General features: G+C 32.2%; 2 protein-coding genes across 3 annotated transcripts; both read right to left on the bottom strand.

Moving 5' to 3' along the window:
* Window positions 1–21: 21 nt before the first annotated feature.
* LOC140062386 (uncharacterized) lies at window positions 22–10,458 on the bottom strand. 2 transcript variants are annotated; one of them, XM_072108581.1, is made up of 7 exons: window positions 10,449–10,458; window positions 2,892–2,978; window positions 2,615–2,761; window positions 2,142–2,339; window positions 1,658–1,693; window positions 1,222–1,290; window positions 22–980 (listed from the first exon to the last, which is right to left on the bottom strand). In XM_072108581.1, the coding sequence occupies exons 2-7, from the start codon at window positions 2,932–2,934 to the stop codon at window positions 916–918; spliced, it is 558 nt and encodes a 185-aa protein (XP_071964682.1). In that variant the 5' UTR covers window positions 2,935–2,978; window positions 10,449–10,458; the 3' UTR covers window positions 22–915. The 2 variants fall into 2 exon arrangements, with proteins under 2 accessions (XP_071964682.1, XP_071964681.1); XM_072108580.1 differs by lacking the exon at window positions 10,449–10,458 and having other exon boundaries at window positions 2,892–2,990.
* Window positions 4,140–21,598, bottom strand: LOC140062385 (lethal(3)malignant brain tumor-like protein 4). The gene is made up of 18 exons (XM_072108579.1): window positions 21,492–21,598; window positions 16,335–16,869; window positions 15,419–15,573; window positions 13,806–13,923; window positions 13,024–13,159; window positions 12,432–12,616; window positions 11,425–11,504; window positions 11,091–11,325; window positions 10,466–10,557; window positions 10,005–10,239; window positions 9,652–9,737; window positions 9,050–9,300; window positions 8,761–8,832; window positions 8,192–8,326; window positions 7,808–7,981; window positions 7,308–7,354; window positions 6,522–6,748; window positions 4,140–6,140 (listed from the first exon to the last, which is right to left on the bottom strand). The coding sequence occupies exons 2-18, from the start codon at window positions 16,858–16,860 to the stop codon at window positions 6,012–6,014; spliced, it is 2,883 nt and encodes a 960-aa protein (XP_071964680.1). The 5' UTR covers window positions 16,861–16,869; window positions 21,492–21,598; the 3' UTR covers window positions 4,140–6,011.
* Window positions 21,599–22,554: the final 956 nt, after the last annotated feature.

Below are 22,554 nucleotides of genomic sequence, written 5' to 3'. Positions count from 1 at the left end.
GTATTTTGATTAATTTAATAACGAATTATTATCTATAATTCTCTATTATTAATATGTTATTGTGAATTAAAATACAATTTTTAAATTAAAATGTTCATGAGCATTATACTTCGGTAGATAATATAACAGTATTAAATATTGTGATTTTAAAATAGTGAATATTCTAAATAATTAGTTTTCAAAACTAAATTATGGTGAACTTTAACAATCTTAACCAAAGACCAATATGTAGAAACTATTCTTTAAATTGCGCAAATGTGGTTATACAATGTGATATATATGTAATTTGCTGTAGGCACTGCAATTATCTTCTTGCTGTCTTTGTAAGTATTGTGATTCTAATTAATAGTGAATATTCTAAATAATTAGTTTTCAAAACTAAATTATGGTGGATGGATGGTTAACAATCTTAACCAAAGACCAGTGTAGAAATTGTGTATTATTCTTTAATAAATTGCGCAAGATTTTACAATGTGATATTGAAACTATGTAATGTGCTATAGGCACTTATGCTATTATCTTCTTGCTTTCGCATCCAATAGCTAGAAACCCGCAAATTAACGGAAACCATAATGTGCCATGCTTATCAACTTAAGCTCTGTCTACACTATTAAACTGGTCTGACAAAAAAGTGTGATATGAAATATGGTAGTGATATGCCCAAATATGGTAGTGATATGCCCAAATATGGTAGTGCTATGAAATCATCATGTCCATAAATGGTCACATCACATTTTGTTATCACAAAAAGTGTGATAGTGTAGACAGAACTTTAATCTCTTTCAGATTCAGAGTCATGTTTTTCAACCCTGACATTAGGTCAGGATTGAATCATAGATCTTAGGATTGCGAGACAAGCACGTTAACCACCAAGCTAGGCATATAGCTCCACTTGTCAATGGTAATATTCGAATTCTAATCGTCCTGATTATTGAAAACAACTGCAGCGATGACCATTAATAGTACTATCACCATAGAACCTGTTGAGATAAACATTCGAAACATTTAAAAAGTGTTCTGCTTGTATGCCTATATGGGTGCCGGACATCTCTAAGCATTGATTTATTAATAATGTATTTTGTCTGCAAAAAATGATGTAATTCATAAATTGTAATCACTTTTTATTTCGATGAGTCTCAAGTAACATTTTACTAGTGGAGATTTCTCGTCGTTGTTATTTTAAAGCAAAAACCTTTTTTTTTAAACAATAAAAGAACTTACTGCGTGTAACAGCTGATGAGTCATTGTGTTGTTCGACTTTTCCTCTAATTCCATTGCCAACCGAAGTTGCTAGAAATTAAAATAAATTGATTTAAAATTGTAAAATTGCGTTCTGTATGCCTACTTGTTTCAAAAGTGGACAAACTGGGGACAGGCCTGCTTCAATTAACAAGGCCATGGGGGCCATATGCATGGGTGCAGTCGCGTGTGCAAATTTAAGTTAATGTTTACTGACCGACCGACCAACCGACCGATATAGTGAGCTATAGAGTCGCGTTACACGCGACTAAAAATGCATACCTTTAAGGGATAATAATATAATTTGGTATAGGGGAGAAGAGGGAGAAAGAAATAGTTTAAGTTTCTAACTGAAGTTTGAAATTCGAAAACACAAATAGTAATCGTTCTCATCACTTTAAGTTTTCGTTATACTTACATTTTGGTGCAAATGTAGTAGTCTTTGGAGGAGGAGCTAAATTTAAACAAATATAATACATGAAAATGTAAAGGACATGATTATCATAGATCTATCTCTTTGCTTTGGTAACATTAAACCGATTTCAACCTAAAAGAGTATTATTATTGACAGTTGAATTGCCATATCATCTAACATTAACAGTTTTGGTACTGATTATAATAAACTACAATTTTAATAATATTTCTCATTTCTTTTCTTTATTAAACCTACCTTTTATGCAACGTAGGTCTGCTGTTTGTAAATATAAAATATATTATAGATCATGGATTTTATTTTACGATAATAATGATTTGTAGGTTATTATTATTAATGTATGATTTGTGGTGGGGGGGGGGGGGGAGCGAAGTGCTATACTTAAAATAATATGTAAATAAACATTCTACTTTTTACAATTTTAGAAGTTGAACTACTGGTAATTACAATTAACCAGTGTTCTACATACCTGTATGAGAACAAGCAAGTAGAACGGAATTACAAACGAAACCGCCCTCCTCCTCTAACTGGGTAGTATTAAAGAACTCCAATTGCATGCAATCAATCAGTTTAACGTTATCTTCTGTACAGCTAAAGTCTTGTACTACAGCAACTCGATAAAGTGGGTTTTCCACAGAATTCCAATAATTATTGAAGTATTGAAAATCTACAGTATTTTATAAAAATGGTATATACAATTTGACACAATAATTATTCATTAAGTACAAATTAATAAATTACCGTACTAAGAAAGAACACGTTTTACTTGACAGTTGTATCTAAGGTATGTTCATAGGTGGTTTATATTAAAACGTCAATAGCTGTTTTACTAAATAATAAGCGTTGAAAATATCTACGGTATGATATTTTTAGTCATTTTGTAAGCTCACGACATTCAGTATTTTGTAGTTTACACCTATAACAATATTTTTGAATAATTACCCAGTTGGCGACACACAATCAGGGCTTCTGTGTCGCCAAATGTACTGTCGTTGAAGCAACCACTTCTAAACCACTTATCAGTTTCAGAGATTTGTATCAATCCATGATTTTCACTTCCACTAGTTAAACGGAGATCACCTCGTTCACCTATTTAAAGAATGTATAGTATTGTTTTAAAAATCTTACTCTACCAGTTTTATCTATCTTAGAAAGAAATAAAATTCGAGAATATTTCTATGACAGTAGTTGACTTATTACAAAAGTATAAACATCTTACCATATGCAGTAGCAAGAATAACAAGAAGGAATAAGGCATTCATAATGAATCGTAGAAGCTAATAACCAACGCTAATAATCCAAGTTGCATAGTATAGGAAACACCAAAAACTAACTGTATTTCCTTAACAATTACCGTATATGTTTAGATCATTATTTCGATTAATTCATCAAGTTTTCGGTTTCTATCACGGACTCTATAATGTGCGGTATATTTTGTTTGTACCGTACAATGACCTTAGTGATAGTTACTTAAAGTACAGTTGCTAGTATTTTTAATTGGCTAGTATACGAATAATACAAAAAAAAATTCTAAAGATGGTAGCAAAAACATTTTAGACGATCTTATTTTTCGTTTTGTTTAACATAAATCAACTATTTAGTTGCCGAATTGCATCATTGTTATTTGTTTTTTGTAACCCGTATAAGTTGTTTGCATAAATTATGCAGAATATTAAGTAGAAAATGAAACAAAAAGTCGTCATAACATTAGTGATGTTATTTTATGGTCGATACTTTCAGTGATTGACACTTCCCACATGTCACGTATAAATCAGCAGATTTTGATCTAAAGTAGGTTATAGTGAAATTATCTTTATTTCGCAATGATAGAGTTTCGTGAAACTTTATTTCAACTTAATGACAATTCTGAATGGGCTGATGGTCTTCAGAATTCTTTCCTTTGATTATTTACATTAGCTCTATCTAAATCTTTTGGTCTTACATCGGCAATCGAAAAAAATAAAACTCTGGACTCTCAGCTAAAATACGTGCTTTTCAATTCAATCATGTTCTGTATTTTTACTCCTTTTTCAGATCCAAGGCTGAAACAGTTCTTATTTATTTTCACCATTTAAGTTATTGTAAATGTATGCTTCTTTTATTTCTTGAAATGTTTCTAAATAAATGTTGAATGAATGTATTTGCGTAGTCGAGGATTTTTTTTTAAACACCCAAACAAAGACTTAGATTAAAGGATGAAAAATGTTTACACTTTTGAAAAAAACAAGAAAATTACTATGTAAACCAACTGTTTTAAACCGTCGTTAAATAGTTTTAATATTTATTTATAACTATTTTTTTTGTTTTGAGAGTAAATAAAGCACAACACTTGATTTGAAAAAATTATATACACAGATGAATTAAATATATGTGTGTGTATGGCTACCAATCAGTTATTTGATTTCAAATTCTGTATGCTGCCCGGAAAAAAACAACTTCACCAATAAATTGACGATGTTAGAACGAGTGTGGACTCTTGTTTATGAACGTATTTGCTAATACCAACAAACATAAAGAAAAAGATTACGATAACGTAATTGAAAGAAACATCTAAAAGCCAACTCAGACAGCGTCGTACATGTTTAAAGTTCTCGCGACGACCTAAAAATTACGCCCGACGCTATCTCAAGACGACTCGTCTCGTCGGGATTAAGAGTCAAGACGTTTCGTCGGGCCTCGTCGTACGAAGCTGTCGGAATTGGCCTTAATGCAACCAATGCAACTATAACCGTTTTTATACATTCATAAAACCAACAATAACAAGCTCACACTCCCATCAAATTCACTTAAATTATACAGATGTATATAATATTTACATACAATTTCCTCGTAAAATGTACGTTAGTTTATAGTATATATATTATTTGATCATAAACAATACATGCATAATATAATCATATCATTTTCTATTTCTCTTTAAATCTTGGTTTTCCATTTGAATGCAAAGCAACGTAGGCGCAACGTACGTGAATTGACCAATCACAAGAAACAGTTCGGATGTTCCATCGCGTCCTGATTGGTCGAATTACTTACAGTTCAAGCAGGCAACAAGATTCGCGGCACGATTGAGCTGAAAGTAAACAACTTGCCGACAGAATAGTTCCAAGCAAATGAATGCAACATCTTGATACAATGTTGGAGATACCTTCAGTTGCAAGTCGACACTACATTTATATAATATTTTAACTCTTTCATATAATAATCAATACAATCGGACATGAATGTATATATAATATATATAACATAATTCTTATTCATAACACAATCGCTAAACTACCTTTGGAATAAAATCATTGTTTTACAGTTATTAACCATTCAATTTAACATAAACAAGAAACTTTTGATCTTAAAAAAAATGGTTTATATTTTCATTCACAAACAACTGGTAAAGTTTCATATCTAAATAATTTACTAGTAACAGTCAGAATTAGAAAGTAAAATATAACACTTTGTAGTTGAGAAACAAAATATACTTATTGTAACCTTGTTGAAGAATCAACTGATAAGGGATAACTGGGTAAGTATATGGTGCTGGAGCACATACGCAAATGTGACATTGTTTTATGCTAATGATCCATGTATAGACCAATACGATTTGGTTATCCCCCAAAATTCAATCAACTGACTTACACCAGAGTTAATGCATGGTGTTATGAAATGCAAAGTCGCTAATATCACCCAAAATAGTACCAAGTACAATACAGCTGTACAAAACAATACAATGACAATAGATAATTGGTTTGAAGCAGTATACAATATACAAGAACCTCTATATAGAGGACACCTCTGGGACCCCACAAAGTGTCCCTTAATAGGGGTGTCCCCTGAACAGGGGTTGACTGCAGTGTTAAAACATACATTTCCTCTCATTCGTTTTGGAGGAAGTAGAGGTGTCTTCTGTATTTGTATTTAAATAAATCAATAAATAGTAAAACATGCCCAATTAAGGTTCACATTTTTTTTTATAAAGGCAAGATGTAACAAATTGCAAAAGTAATGTACCACTTTCTTTTTGCTTTTACAGGACTGATATCAAAACTTTGGCGATTTCAAAGTTCATGACAAGAAGATGTACGGTATGGGTCCTTCAAGATGATGATGATAAAGGTCCCTAGCAAGATGCAAGTTATTTGTATTGTCTAGTTATCCAAAGAAGAGGAATGGCCTACGATTTTATACATGTTAAACAAGAAGAACAACAGTGTATTACTAATCTTTACAGCTGATTGTTCCATTTACATTAACGCATTCTCTTCTGTTTTTATCATTCGCATCATAGTCTCCTCCGACTCTTCAATAGCATTTAAAATCTGTACAGCTGATTTTAACCCACATCACATCATAGGTCCTCCTGGCTTTTTAAGATGAGAATAGCATTAAAGATCTTCACTGCTGGGCCTAGTTTTATATTCATAATCTTTACAAGATCGGCCTGAGTTAAAAGTAGGAAAGCCTCACCGTCTATTTGCTAAAAAAACAATGTGAAAACAAATGTAAGTAAATATTGTTAACTTGTATTTGGTTTGTATGAAAAACTAACTTGGGAATATCGAGATATTTATTCAAACATTTTCAAAAAAGAAAGGACCATATCAAATAAAAAATATCAATCAATCTTTTGACAGCGCATCGGCATCTGAAAATAGGAGTGGCAAAGTCGGAAATGCGCTGGGGAACTTATTTTCAAGTTTAGTTAACAAGTAAAAAAAATGTATATTACGGCAAGATTGGGTATTAGTTTTCATAAACTAACAAATCGGGAGAAACTATACCTTAACAGGAAGACTCAAAATATTGGGAAATGTCAAAGATTATCAGGTAAAACTGATCTGACTAACTAACTACTTACTTCTTCTGAAAACTTCTTGGCATGTTCCGTGCAGCCGGGCAGCCTGCTAACAAATTCAGACACATCAGACTGGTTCCACTTGGATACAATGCTAGTTGGGATTTCCGACACGCCCGGTAACAGTTTGGTATGTTGTTGCCAACAGAGTGGTAAATCTTTGACTGGGTGGGGCGACATTGCGGACATAAACACAGACTGGTGAAGTTGATTGTGTAGATTGCTACCATCTGAAAAACATTAAAAAGGTTTTAAACTTGATTATATATGGACAAGTATCATAAGATTTCAATTTAAAATATAAAGGGAAGATTTTAAGTACAGTAGTTTATATCGGCCTCTGCTTTTACGGATTTTTTTCAAAAGCTTTTCCAACTTTTAACAAGTCCATGATTGATTAAGTGTTTAAGATGATATCGTGCATAATGTTGCCAAACTTCCGACAGCATAACAACATTAAAATAAACTTCAGTTTGATAAAAAACATTTGTGCATACATCTTTTGTTGTTAAAGAGAGACAAATAAAGAGATGTCTTTTTCTGAAGATTCTTTAAACAAATTTCAAACACAAATTATTTTATTTATTTCACAACATTCAATAGTGAGAAAATTCGCCAATTCGACAGGATGGATAAATAATCAGGATAGAATCCTCGACCTTGGCATTGGAAGTTAGGAACGGCTCCACTACAGCCAGAAACTTAAGAATCTTAACGCTATGGCCAGCAACAATAAAAAACAAATATATTTCTATTATGAACAAATTGTTTATTGAAATACATTGATACCTTTCTCAGCTCTTTCTCCTAATGTGGCCTCCAAAGACTTTTTAACTCTGAAATATATGAATAAATGTAATAATAATGTGTACAAAGCCTCAGTGGTCAAATGGTAGGGCACCCACATAGCCAACATGAGAGACTTAGTTCAGTATCTTAACTGCAGATCTACTATGTCAATTGGTTGAAATAAAGACAATGAGTTATTAGTTAATCATCTTTCATCTCATTTGGACATTCGGCCACTCTTGTGGCACTGGTAGGGTTGTTGACAGGGCCATTAATAAGGGCATATATGGAAAAGAACACCGGATTATCCACTACTACTAAAAAATATGCACTGCGTTCTTGTAGGTGCACCAGATATGTACACTTTTAAGTCCTTAAATGTGAAGACTTGTTCTACCACCAGAACTAATGGTCGAGGAGTGATTGTCTTTTATGCTTAGCCACTCATCTCAAGTTATTACTACTTTGTTAATCAGGTCTTGTACAGCTAATAAACTTACTTTTTTCTACCACGTGCTATGTTCTTTGCTAGGGGAGGACGCCCTCTCTGCGGTGGACTTGGGCTTTTAACCTTGGTAACATTGTTTAGAGATAGAGGGCAGCCCGATAGCTTGTGATGGTAGGAATACTTGCCGGTCACATGTCCATACCCTTCACAGCCAGATGTTGGACACCTAACAAAAATAGAAAGATTTAATATAATTACAAACAAAAGTTTTAACTGATAAAAATAAAATAAATATATTTTACTACTTGAAAAATTCACATTAAATAGCTATGGAATTGAAAAATACTATATGATTACAGACAAACACAATTATAATTCTGTAAAATTGTGATACAAATGTATGCAGAAATTTGGGATAAAAAAAAGATATACTAACTTGAATTCAGGTGAACCCAGTATGGCTTTCTTGGTTAATTCTACTGGTACCACCTTAGTTCCAGACAGTGCAATACGGTCCTGAATAATACCCTCTTTGTTCATATTTAATGTTGAATATGGGCATCCAAACGCACTAGAAATATAAATATGTATTTATTAAATATTGAAAACTTCCAGAATTGGAACCATGGGCCCAATATAGATAAAAAAATACCTGACATAAAACATGTTAAACATAACTGCACAATAAAACAATACACAATGGCACAACAATAAATAATAATCTCAAATCACTGGACATTAAAAAGTATGGTGAAAAATATAGTAAATGCATTTTTATACTCAAATAACCTACAAATGTTTTACAGAAAAACAAAGACATTTTCTAAAACAAGACACACTGGTATAATTCAAATTTGTTGAAAGTCCAACCTAACATTAATGCAAGAACATATTTATAATTCTATTAATTAAACAAGGATAATTTAATTTTATAGGCTATTGCATCAATGTTTGTTATGAATTCATCTAGATAATTGATACATGAACTAAGAAAATCAGACATACCTGTGGTGACCGGTATATTTAGCACCTTTGATATGGCCTATACCATTGCAGCCAGGAGTTGGGCAGCCAATTCTATAAATAATAAATAATCCAATCATTATATTATAAAATATATTAATAAATAGCTTCTGCAAATCATGGATTTGAAAGTATTACTGGTCAAGAACAACACCGTAGAGGTTTGGGTTTATTTTTATTAGAGATTAGAAGGAAAACATCCAGTATAGTCTCTAGTTAATATTTATAACCTCTGTTTACAAATCTTGAACTATAAAAACTGGTCACTTACTCCTTATCCATGAGGTCAACTGGACATATCGGAGGCTGAAGCGGATGACCAGTCTTGGTACACCAACCAGCAGGATGGATGTCTGGACTATCATCATCAACCCAGTAGTCATAGATGTCAGACCAACCATCAAAGTGGACTTTAACACGGTGGTTTTCGGTCTCTTCAATGGTTGCTGCTCGAATCAGACTAGGATTGCGTTTATCAACAACTTCTAACTTCATTCCTATTTGAAAACCGAGTGGTGATCTCTATAAAAAAAATCAACACATTTAACAGAAGCAAAGAAATATCTATAATGTAAAATTGTTCATATGCTAAAGAACTCTATGAAAGAAATTATTATTATTATTCTTTATTTGGTCCAATATAAAAATACATTAGAAATTCCTCTTTTATACACTGCAGAGATAATAACAATATACGTACAGAGAGGTTTCATAAGCTTTGTTGATAACAAGACCATATACATGGCTGCAGTCGCGTGCGCAAATTTGAGTTAGTGTTTACCGACCGACCGACATAGTGAGCTATAGAGTCATGTTGCATGCGACTAAAAACATAACAAAAAGGTGCTCGGCCTACATGACCATAATACTTACAGGTTTGAAAGCTCTAGCAGGTACAGCAAGGGCCTTCTTTCTCTGAAGATAATCTGCCCATGTGAAGTTAGCAACATCTGGGTAATCTGGAGAAATACAAGAACATAAAATATTACTCCTATAGCCCCAGTATATCTTTTTAATAAGAAAGCAGAGTGGGGACCGTTACAAGTACTCGCCAGGTGGGATACGACAAAAGATTTTTTAGATAGTTATTTTTTTCCTTTATATTTATTTAAGGCAAACCAAGATATTAGCATTGTAATTTCAATTATATTGGATAATCAAAGGAATCTGTATAGACTGTATATGAATCTAAAGAGCCACCTATTATAAAGAAGAAATAAATGTACCATTTGGAGGGGATAAAATCTTGCTATTTTCTTGACACCAGCCAACCGGATGAATGTACGGAGACGTGGCGTCACACCAGTAGTCGTAAGAATCTTCCCATGCATCAAAATGAATTAGAAAACGATTGTTCATCACATCAGTGACGCTCGCTACACATATTAATGACGGATTTTTTCTATCCACCGCTTCTAATTTCATTCCTTTTTTAAATCCATTACTATGCAACGGGTTTTCCTGCAATAAATAAATAAAAATATCTACATCTTTGGTAATCGCAAATTTCATTAAAAAGATTGACCTTTAGAAGGGTCAATTCAGTCTAATGACAGCTCCCTATTAATTATGTGATCATGAATATGAAGACAGACTTCTTCTCCAATGGTATATTTGTGATATGGACACTATTAAGGCCACAAACAACCTAGTAATTCTACTAAAATCACTATAGTATAAAACTCACAGATTCACATGTCTTGAAATAAGTTTTAGGTGGAGCTGTAGCCTTACTCATTCTTAGGTACTGATTCCACACAAAACTGTCTGCAGAAAATCCTAGAAATAAAACATGAATTTATGAGATGTTTGTTGAGTTGAATAGCTTAGTGTTCCAGAAATATGCTTGCGTCTCAATACATCATGTCATGTACTTATAGCAGTGTTCTCAACTAAGTTGTTAAACCATGTTAACCGCCAGTGGCATAATGCAGAGGCCCGAGGTCCCCTAGTTTAGGAACCATAAGTGACCCTCCAACGCTGGAGGTCTTAGACGGTTTTAGCCTTTTTGGACATATTTTAATGCCCGTTTTTCTGGGCACTGCTTAGGGGCCCCTATACACTCCGGGGCCCCTGGGTTTAGCCAGTGAGCACTCATAGCCGTTACGCCACTGTTAACCATGCCATTCCTACTAAGAATCTACAGAGCATCCTCACACTACCCAATGCTGTGTATGTAATACTTTAATGATAGGAAATTCATAAGAAATAAGTTCAGTTCAATAGCCAGGTTTGTATAGTATTCTGAAATCTTGTTTTATTGTTGGTTTTTTTTCCTAGTTGATTTTCAATATCTAAAAATAACAACATACCTTTTGGTGGGTGTAATTTATGGCCTGAATTCTCACATGTTCCAGCTGATTGTATATCTGGTGAATCTGCATTCACCCAAAAATCATAACATTCAGAATAGCCATCAAAATGAAGCCTTAACCTATAACCTCTGACCTCACTGATGGACAGAACACAGAACATAGATGGATGCTTGGGATCAATTCCTTCTAATTTCATTCCAACACGAAAATTATTCTTTACCGTGGGAAATGGCTGTTGGAAAGAAAATCATCTATGGTAAATTTTCAATTCAGTTTGAACAAATATGTTATTTAATAATGTCAATCTTAAAATAGTGAAAAGCGGCCTTACATCTTTGAACAACCTAGCTGGCGCTGCTCTTGCTTTCTCTTGCTCTAAATAATGTGACCAGATAAACCCTTTCTTTTTTCCTACAAAGTAAATAGCATAGATTTAATGATGACAAGTTCGAAAGTGAATCAAAGAAAAACAACAAATAACGATATACATTAGTACACAACCAACAATCATGGTTAAGCTCTGTCTACACTATCAAACTTTATGTGACAAAAATATGTGATGTGTCCATATGTGGACATGATGATGTCATATCACTACAATATTTGGGCATATCACCACCATATTTGGACACATCACCCTTTTTTTTAAAAACTAATTTGATAGTGTAGAGCTTTAAGATGACATACTGAACAAGGCAACTGGAAATGGCACTTTCAATTGAATAGTAACAAATCTGAGTCCACCAAACCAAATATCAGACATAAAACAGTTTTTTTTATGAAATGGAGAAATGTAAAAAAAACAGAGCATATTCTCTATGAACAAAGCAGGCAGTGAGGTTGGTAATTACATGTGAGAACAGGAAAAGCTACGGTGAACAGAGTTGGTAGGTGAGAGATGGTTAGTGCATGCGAGAACACTCAGAGAAATGGTTAATTGCATGTAAAATGTATATTAATAAAAATGTTTGTACAAACAGAAATCATGCTCTTTGACAGCTATAATAGGTATTTTTTTACTTGCAATGACCTAGGACCTAATTACAATGTGTGTCTTAATAATTCATTATGTACATACAGGACAATTAGAGGTGCTTTCTCGACACCAGGTCAAGACACGCTTACCCTTTAAAAAATCACCCTCAAAACAAATTCTTTCTTCTATGTGAATAGGAATGTGAGTACAACTTAAGGGAAATATTTCATATCAATAATACCAAAACAATTAGGTCATAGGTCATTGCAAAATGGGAAAGTTCACCATAAATCTGCAACAGCAACAAACTAATTTAACGACAAACAAAAAGAGCGCAGTAGATAACAATTTTTGGTAGTAACCTGCTTTTGGTTTCTCCGCTGCTTTTACCCAATCTGTACCTTTCATTTGTAATTTCATCTTTAAATCACCGTGAACTTTTGATTTATCATTCGCATTTAACTTTAGCTTTTTTTTGCGGCCATCTTTTTTTTTTGCTTCCAAGATTATTGGTTTCTTTTCAGTTCCTTTTCGCATTGTACCTTGTCTGCAATGAAAACAAAGCTGGTGAGTAGAATTATACTTCAGATTGCATCCGAATCAATCAATTTAGCCTAAATTAGGGGTTGGATTAGACTCAAGCATGGGGCTATACTCGGTCTAAAGTAATAGTTTTACATGTTCTACCAAGTCTGTATAATAATAAACAATATCTTTTTATTGAAATGTTTTTAAGCTCTGTCTGTCAATATCAAACTAGTTTGACAAAAAAAGTGTGATGTCCCAAATATGGCAGTGATATGCTTAAATATGGTAGTGATATGACATCATGTCCATATGGGCACATCATATTTTGTTGTCACATAAAATTGGATAGTGTAAACAGAGCTTTAAAATACCCATGATGTCTTAACACAAATAGTTGTGTTCAAAATTGTCTTATAACCAACTTACTTGCTAGCATAAGTTCCAACGCATGACTGACTGCAAAAACGACCTGAGCGGCAGAATTCATGTAACTTTCCCGTCTTTCCACATTGTTCACACACTAATACATCCGACATAATAGTGTCTAATTTTTCAGCTTTTACTACAAGTATAAATATTCCAAATTAAATGATGGTACGTACAGTTATATGGTTCCTAACTACACTTAAGTTAGTAAAAAGAATAGCAAAAAATAATCAACCAAAATTTTGTTTATGGTCTAGCATTTAAAATCTCTATTATTACCAGTACCTAACTACTTACTTGGTCAGACTACCAACTGACATTCCCTCTAACTGTATTCTATTTGGTTGCAATAAAATGGATGCAGACAGGCTACCTAACCAGGCCTTGTTTTTTGAAAATTATAGGTGTGCTACAAATTGCACTCCTCAATACATTCAGGGATGCTGTAGGTGTGTTGTTTGTATTTTGGTGTGTAGAAGTTTAAATTTTAAATTAAAGCGTGTTGTAAATCGCACTTCTCAAGGGCAGTTTAGAAGTGAGTTAGGTGAGTGATCGCACTCGCTCGCCTTAAAAGACAAGGCCTGCTAACTACCCAAACAGACTACTGAATAATATCCTCTCTACTGTTACATACATATATATTTAGTTGCAAAGCTACCTAACTACCCAGACAGGCTATCTAACTACCCAGACAGGCTACCTAACTACCCAGACAGGCTACCTAACTACCCAGACAGGCTACCAAATCCTTTCTATTTATTTGGTTGTAAAGCTACCATTACCTTTAGATTTACTTGTTTGACTTGTACCTGGTAGACTAGAGTTGAACTTATTACTGGTATCTACTGATTCATCATCATCATTTATTAATTCTATCATTCCAAACTCATTCATTTTAAACTGCAAAACACAAAGTTATCATTGTAAAAATATATATGCTGTAGCATTGCATAAACATTATTTAATATGTACCTTATGTCCTAATATTCAAATCAATTAATTGTATCTACTATACAGTATTGTATGTGATCATTACATCTCTGGTTATTATGTCTCTGTACTTTCTGTGGTAACCAGATAGAATGAAGAAATAAAAGAGTTTGAAACCAACTTTCATGGATGAGAAATATAATAAAACATCTAATATTACTTCATTAATTATGAAGCTCTTCGAATATTGTAAAACCTTAAGTGCAGACATTTATAGAGACAGAATTATACTGTTGATTATGAATCTGTAGTAATTTTTATATTGGTTTTAACTTTATTATTTGAAGCGCTTTTAACATGTGTATAGATCTGAAAAGGGCGCTATATAAATGAATTATTCCTATTTAGGACCCCAATGGAAACTATTTCTTGTGTGTTAAGGATTAAATTGGGCTGGGTGTTTATTGTAAATGTTTACAGAATGAAAATAAATAAAAACAGTATGTTCTCATTATAATTATAATCATCATCTGAAAATGATTGCATTGATTCACCGTGATATGGCGCACGCATCACAACATTGAAATATCAATGTATTTTCATCCCTTGATGTTATAATATAATATGTTGAAATATTTTATTATTTAACCATATGAAACAGAATCTTCTGGTAATCTTTATGTTTATTTTAACAAATACAACTTACAATATGTCCTCAAATGAATATTAGGAATTAAGGTTTACTAGGTAATTTATTTCTAACAAACATATATTGTATACAATTTTTAAATATGTTTAAGTAGGCCTAGCCAAGGTTTGTTATCTGAAGTTGAAAGAAATTACTGAACCACATAAAATATACAAGACAGCAACCATTCCTTTAATTTCAAAGATTACATTAATAAAATTTGTTTTAAAACTAAAACTTTATATTATTATAACAGTGGGCAATTGTTATAATATTGTAAAAAATGTAAAAAAAACAATGTTTGTAAACATATTCCTTATGCAATAAAAGATTAGTAATATTTATTATAAATTAATAATGCAGTTTGGATTAGTATTATTATATTCCATACCTGAAAAGAGGGAAAGTTTGAAATATTAGAAACTCCATGATTCTTTGTTGTATTGTACACATCCTGCGAGGTAGGCCCAACGCCAGGAAATGAGTACAGCTACAGACACTGACTTAATAACCATACAAAGATTATGAAATAAAAACTTCCCTTTTAACGTATAAAATCAATTGAAAGGAAATTAAAATAATCAATTTTTAACATTTATGCATTAACCTAAATTAATTAATAAAATAAAAAAGATTTTAACCAACTATTGGAATAGTTAAAATTTGTCAATGTATGTTAATAATAACACATAAAAACAACCCATATCTAAACAATGGAATAGTCTATAATGAGTGATTTGATATGAAAAATTATGTTAATTGAGTGATTCCATTTACCTTTAGGGAACTTCCTTCTAAAGAGGCAACTCCATCCTTCCAGTCCATTTCTGGTACATCGCCGCCATCAACCTTTGGGTCTTCAGTTTCTACAGGGGTAGAAGAGGGTCCTTCCGCAGCTTCTGTGTAGGTGCTTGGTTGTTCAAATGGCAAAGCTATGACGTGTAAACAACACTTTTTACAGTACATAATTTATCAACCTATATTTTTTTTCTATATCATTATACAAAATGTTCAATATCATGCAGACATGAAAATAAAGGATTGGCATTATTTATCATTTTGCTGAAGACAAAAAATGATTGTATTTATCTTATGGAAAAAGACATCGTAATCTATAAAATTAAAAATATTTTTTTTTAACGTTTATTATTATATTTTGACTTGACATTAAGACAATTTTTTATTATTTGAAAATAAAAGTATAGGCTCAGAAAATAAAAATTATATTAATAATATTTTCCTGGTTTAAATATCCACATACAGGTATTTTAACAATTGTTTAAATTCTAAAAGTATTTTTTTAAATAAATGTGTAGGTACCGTTACATTGATAATTAATACCAGCAAATACTATACAGTAATTACTGCAGTAATCAAAGTCCATAATACTAGCAAGCTCAAGTCTGTAGCCAGGATTCATATAGGGTATGTTTTGTTTACCCTACAAAAGGGAATTTAGCCACCCTAAAAACATAATGAGTCACGAAAGTAGGACAAACCAATTTATACTGCAGGCCTACCATCACTTCCACTGTTGGTGAAAGGGGTGCTTCAGGAAAAATGCAAAACCCGTAGATACAGGCTTAAATCAAAACTAGAAATCAAGATGGGAAGGGGATTTATAATTTCGAACTTTTTATTTTGCATGGTCTATGAGGATGTATAAATTAGATTGATTCTAAATCTATTATACCTTCAACAAGTGGTTCACTAGCATGTTCTGTACCCTTTTCTGTAATCTGTTCTGTAGGCCTACTCTGTTCTGTACGCTGTTCTGTTGGGGATAAATCTAGATCTTCATCACTAGCACGTAGAATTTCATTTCCTTGTTTGTCGCCTACGTCTTCAGCTTCCTTGGAGGCTTCAGCGCCAATACTTCGTTTCTCTTCATTTTGCATTTCATCATTTGATGGTGTGTCCATTAATGGTTTGGTTTCTGTTGTCTCTTTGTCTTCATTCAATCTCTCTTCCTTTGGTGTAGCTTCTTCATTCTTTTCTTTGTCATCAGTAACGATATCGTCATCTTTCACCAACTTCGTTTTCTCCTTACTACTTCCATTACAATTGGTTCCATTCAGCACTTCTTTGGGCTTGTTTTCCAACTTTCCGTTGCTACTTTCGTCATTGTTGTTCCCAATTTCTCCATTGACAGTTTTTAATTTTTTCAAAGGAGGCTCATCTTGTGAAATTACTACTTGTTCAGTGTTTGTCTCGGCCATGTTTACAATCTACAGTACAGGACGCATGTTAAAAAAAATATAAGAATTAATATACATAATATTAAAATACAAAATTATGCTGTTAATGTTATTTTAAGTTTGTAATGCAATAAATTTAAATTAGTACTGTATCTTTCTTATATTGGCAGAAAGGATTTGAAAACGACCAATAGGATGGAACTTGAACTATATGGACAATTAGACAACACACATTGACACAAAGTACTTAAAGTGTGTTCTACCGTCTAACCGAACTTAAGCTAAGCTCACTTAATGGACACAGTAAAAATTTTTCCAGCAATTTTCTCTGATCAAACTGAAGCTATTATACATAATAAAAAAAAATTTTTAACATTAATTTTTTGTCGCAACCCAATTTCTAATTAGTAAACTGAAGTCATTTCAAAGGATATCAATTTACTGATATTGGTGTTTGAATTACGTAAATTATTTTGGACTGCATCAATAGAATATTAATAATTATTCAATACTCTATTTACTTTTAACAAATAATAAGAATTTTTTTGTGACTACACCACCACCATGAAACAGAGATACACGTAATAGTACATTATTGATTTAGTTGATTTAGTACTCAACACATCGCAGGACTATCTAAATTAACTGAACTCTAAATATTCCCTCTAACATGCTAGAGTAAAGTGCATTCAGCGCCCTAGCAAGAGTAGTGTGGTACTAGTAATATGTATAGTGTATGGTCTTTACTGGGACCACTTTTTTGGACCATAATATTAATTAATATTCATAAGCCACATGTTTTTATAGTGGCATGTCTAGGCCCATAATTTATCATAAGTCTATACTTTATTGCAGGAAAAAAAATAAAGCTCTTGATATAATGATAGCTGGGCACTTTAATTTAACATATTGCACTACTGTACGATTAATGGTATTTTAATAATCTTATTAATATGCTTCTTTGATTTTCATTAACTTATAATAAACTGTTAAATTAAACAGAATTGCATCTTCATTTTAAAGACCTGAATTTACTTTGGTTGATGTGCATAGAATATTATAAAACACTTGGTTTATTTATAATTATAGACTTTTCCCATTTTGTGATGTTCGATTTGCTTTAGTGAGCTTTCCCATAAGCCAATCTGATATGCAAATTAGCAACACGTTTGCAAACATTTGAAGCAAAGATCGTATAGCGCCACGTAGTGGCGCAAGATATGGAACTGACGCTCAAAAAATGATAATTCCATGGGCAGCCATTCCGGCAAGCGGATTACCCAGTAGGCAATGCGGCACGCCACCAAATCAATGAAAACAAATAGGATTTACATCTACGCGATAAACAGTACGACTTTATTTTATCTTTCGCGTCAAAATGAAAGAACATCTATATAAAATTCGATTATATAAATTTACTCCATTTGATATTACACTTACATATGCGTATATCACTGTCCAACCTCAAACGGCTACAGAATAAACACTGACTGTATGAAGGACGAATTTTGTAGGCAGTCGGTTGAGGCATAGTTATAAATAGTGTCGCGGGGCGCAGCGCGATGCTACGCACTTCACGCCCAAGGTCGGCCGCGTTTGGCCTAGGCTGGGATGATGGCTTAGTTTATGTGCGAGAGAAGCATTTTTTTGGAGATGAATTGTAATAATTGCCAAATATATTGTCCAAAACTGTCTTTTTAATTTAAAAAAAAAAAAAAAATTAATGGGCAGGGGGATGTTCTTTCCCCTGTTCGGACCCTCTCTTTCTATTTTGTGTGCTTCAGGCCTACAAAGTTATTTCATTGCAAGGGGAATTTTACTACGATCTGCCACAACTGTAGTATACTGTACAAACATTACTAGATACAAAAACAATTGTTACATTTTTTTAATTTCAAAAAAGTAAAAGTATTAAATATTAATTTTAAAAATTCATAATCATAATTTGTTCTTTTCAACCCACTTTTATTAGCTCAACTTTCAATATTACAGACAGGATTAAAATGCAATAAAAATACTGAAAAATCTCACTTTATACAATATTAATAAATAATGATGGAATAATTAAATACACTCAATAAATAAATTACGAATGTATGGTTTTAGCCTTCTTAAATACAAGGAAAATTCTATTATTTTGATTTCTTGTATTACAAAAGAAGCCAATAGGCCTAAACAACAGTACTGATAATAACTGAATTCTGGTTATTTCCTTTCACTTAAAAGTATGAGGTGTGTGAAAATAGTGATTTTATTTGTAATCCCATAGGATACTGCTCCTTTTCAAGAATCAAAAATATAAACTATTATTACTATTGAAATATAATTGTCCATCAGTTCTGGCCTTTGTATTTAATTCTTGTGTAAAATACCACTTTGCACTCAATCATCTATCTTCTCAATTTTACAGTATGATGACAGACTTATATCTTTCTGAAATAGGGAAAAATATATCATTAAATTATTAGGTCACTTTTCGAACTGTTACATAATCATTTGATTACTTATTATAGTATTTTAAAATACTATACATTTTTAAATTCAAAACAAAAGTCAATATACTATTTATTAATAATTGTAAGTATTCAAAAATGTTTACATTAATTAACTAAATAAATATGAGGATCAAATTTATAATTTAAATTTATTAAATAAAAAAAACAAACAATTCATTCATTCATAATAACATTTATTTCTTATCATTTCAAAGTAAACAAAATAACAATTTAAATATAAATAATTAAGAGGCAACACCCAGAAAGTAATAACATTTGGAGGTTTCCCTCCAAAAAAACTTGTGACGGGTAGCCAGTTAAGAAATTGTAATCATATTGGAGTTTAAACAAACAGAAACAAAACAAGACAAACAAACATGTAAAGCAAGACAACGACAAATTAACAACAATAACAACATCCTCACGATTTTTGATTTCATTACATTTAATTATTTCTGTTAATGTTATTATTAATAAAACGCTATATTGTCTTGTACATTTTTATTAAAAATTCCTAATTCCCGAACAGCTTCAGTTTTTTTCTTAATCTTCCATCCATCCAAGCCTTGTTTGATCCATCTATCATCAAGACGCCAATCAATATCATTCATCCTCCCAGACTTTTTTTTATTAATCATACTAACTAAACTAGGCCTAGTATTCGGCATTAAATATGCCCAGGCCTACTACTACTAGTACTAGGCCCTAGATCGGATTGCGCAGAGAAACGCCTGCCTGAACTAAATTTAAACAACAATTTAATAATTTTGTTAATGTTTACTAACAAAAAAATATATATTCTAAAAACTTACCACTACAATTTACCCAATACAACACGAGAAAACTTCCCGAACAAACAATAACACGTCACACGTGGATGTGGTTCAATGGTTTATTATACACTTCCGGGGTATGTGATCGCGTAACTTGCTTGCCGGAATGGCTGCCCATGGAATTTCACTCATGCGCAGTGTATAAGAGATAGGAGTTCCCTATCTTGCGCCACTTCGTGGCGCTATAGTATCTTTGATTTGAAGGGATCACCTTTTTTCTTCTGTTCATGAGTTTTGACATTGATGATGAATGCATGAGAAAACAAAATTTATATTGTATAACTTAACTTGTATGTGAATTGCATTTATCAAACAATTATTATAATACAGTTACATAATTATAAAAAAATACTAAACTTATTTAAATCATCTATTTGAATAATGAAACCAACACGAAAAATAGAACCGCTGAACTTGTTTTTCTGAAAATTGGAAAGCCAATTTTGTATGTGCGTTCGGACACTTGGGTCATTCGATCATCACGAGTTTTTTACTTACTCGAAAATAGAACAAACGAGTCAAATCCTTGAACTTTACTTTAATATTCTTCAAAATTTCTACAAACTAAAATTAAAATCATTGATGAACACTACCATATAACATTTAAATCGATATTAGTTATTTTTAAATACTTTTTTACGTTTTAATACAACGGGTAAAATGGTCACCGACCAAATTCGCTCGCACACATTGGTGACAAGCTATAAGTACCATCGCTCACAATGTTTGTATACGAAGTCAACAAGAAAGTATTATTTTCAGGGAATAAAACTAAAAAGTAAACAAATAAAATAAGCCTAATACACGAACTGTTATTTAAGAATGTAACAGGCAAATCCATTATTATAAAATTTTTAATTTGAAGAGTTTTCCAAGCGATTTTCAACTAACACCATTCTGAACTTCCGCTTGCAGCAATGGTTCGCGTGGGAAAACGATATGGCGATACTCGAGCGTAAATACTCGCACAAGTACGAGATATCGATTTAGCCTAGGTTTTTTTTTCCCGATTGTAAAATTCAAATTAATTATAAAAAAGTTGTCCAGACAGGTCCTAAAACTATACTTAAAACAAACTAACTCTTACATGTATTATATTGAGTTATGAAAATTAGTTTTAAATGGCCCAATTCAAAAGTTATGGTTTACTCCACCGCAATGATGGCGAGTCGATGGATATTTATGAGCATACGATTCGCATCGCAGACGATATAAAACGTGTTTCGAAAGAAGGTAGCAAAAATATTTCACAAAAATAATCGATTAAAATCGAATTCACAGCAAAATCTAAACATATAAAAGTGAAGAACAAATTATTTCCTACCGACTGCCTATAAGTTCGTTCCCTAAAAATGTTTTTTTTCTCCAGAAAATCGCGATAATGTTCAACTTTTCTACCTACACAAATCGTAGGCCTGCGCCATGAACAGTTACCAGTATGGAGCACGCCATCACTAGTATTTGCATAACAAATCAACCAAAAACGCACCCTACTAGCTATTCTATCATTTGTCGGTAACCCCTGAATATGTTTAGTTAATCTGGTATTTACTTATGTAAAACAATAACAGAAGTTCCATTATTTAAATCTAAATGAATTGTAATAGTTTCTATATCTAAGAGCATATTTGTGTAATATTTATCATTTAGCAAAACCGAGATATTTTGCATAATTACTGATCTGTCTGACCGATACAGTCCATGCATAATTCATACAACACCCAATGAGTTGAACACGATAATAAGGACATAGGGAAGTTAAAATCATGGCGATTTCTTTTATTTTTTTAAATCTAAGGAACGCTAAGGGGTTTTCTTTATACAATTTTATAAAAACATATAAAACAATAGTGACTTTCATTTATTATTATCCTTATATATATTTTGTCTTGATCACATTTTTTACAATTTAATTTTACAATTTCGGACTATTGAAATGCCAAAATTGAAAATAGGGGCCCTTATAAAATTCTATTAAATGTATTTACCATACGACCGCCAGGCGTTTAACCCTACTTTAGAGTCTTTCGGAGTTGTTATGCAAATATGTGATAGATGTAAATTATTTTACACATTAAAGCAATCGTGCCAAATTAATCTATTATACAAAAATATGTACATACGCTTGGAGGAGAGATGGGTTAATGTAAAAAAAAAAACATCACATCATCACGCTCGTTCAACTCAGAACCACGTCTGAAAACAAGCTTATTGTTCACACAATTTTATTCTACAAAAGCCAATTCGTAAAACAACAGTAGTTTTATATGTAAAATGATATTTTAAGTATGTTTGCGTAATATTAGGCCTAAAGATTCAGAAATAACTTCCGGGGCGATGTGGTTGAATGGCATAAATTTTAACGTCAAATTTGACCTGGTCTAGGA

The sequence above is a fragment of the Antedon mediterranea genome, chromosome 11 (assembly GCF_964355755.1).
Source record: "Antedon mediterranea chromosome 11, ecAntMedi1.1, whole genome shotgun sequence".
Classification (NCBI taxonomy): Eukaryota; Metazoa; Echinodermata; class Crinoidea; order Comatulida; family Antedonidae; genus Antedon; species Antedon mediterranea.
Note: the sequence above shows the minus strand (reverse complement) of the source record. Positions and strands in the feature narration are given on the sequence as shown.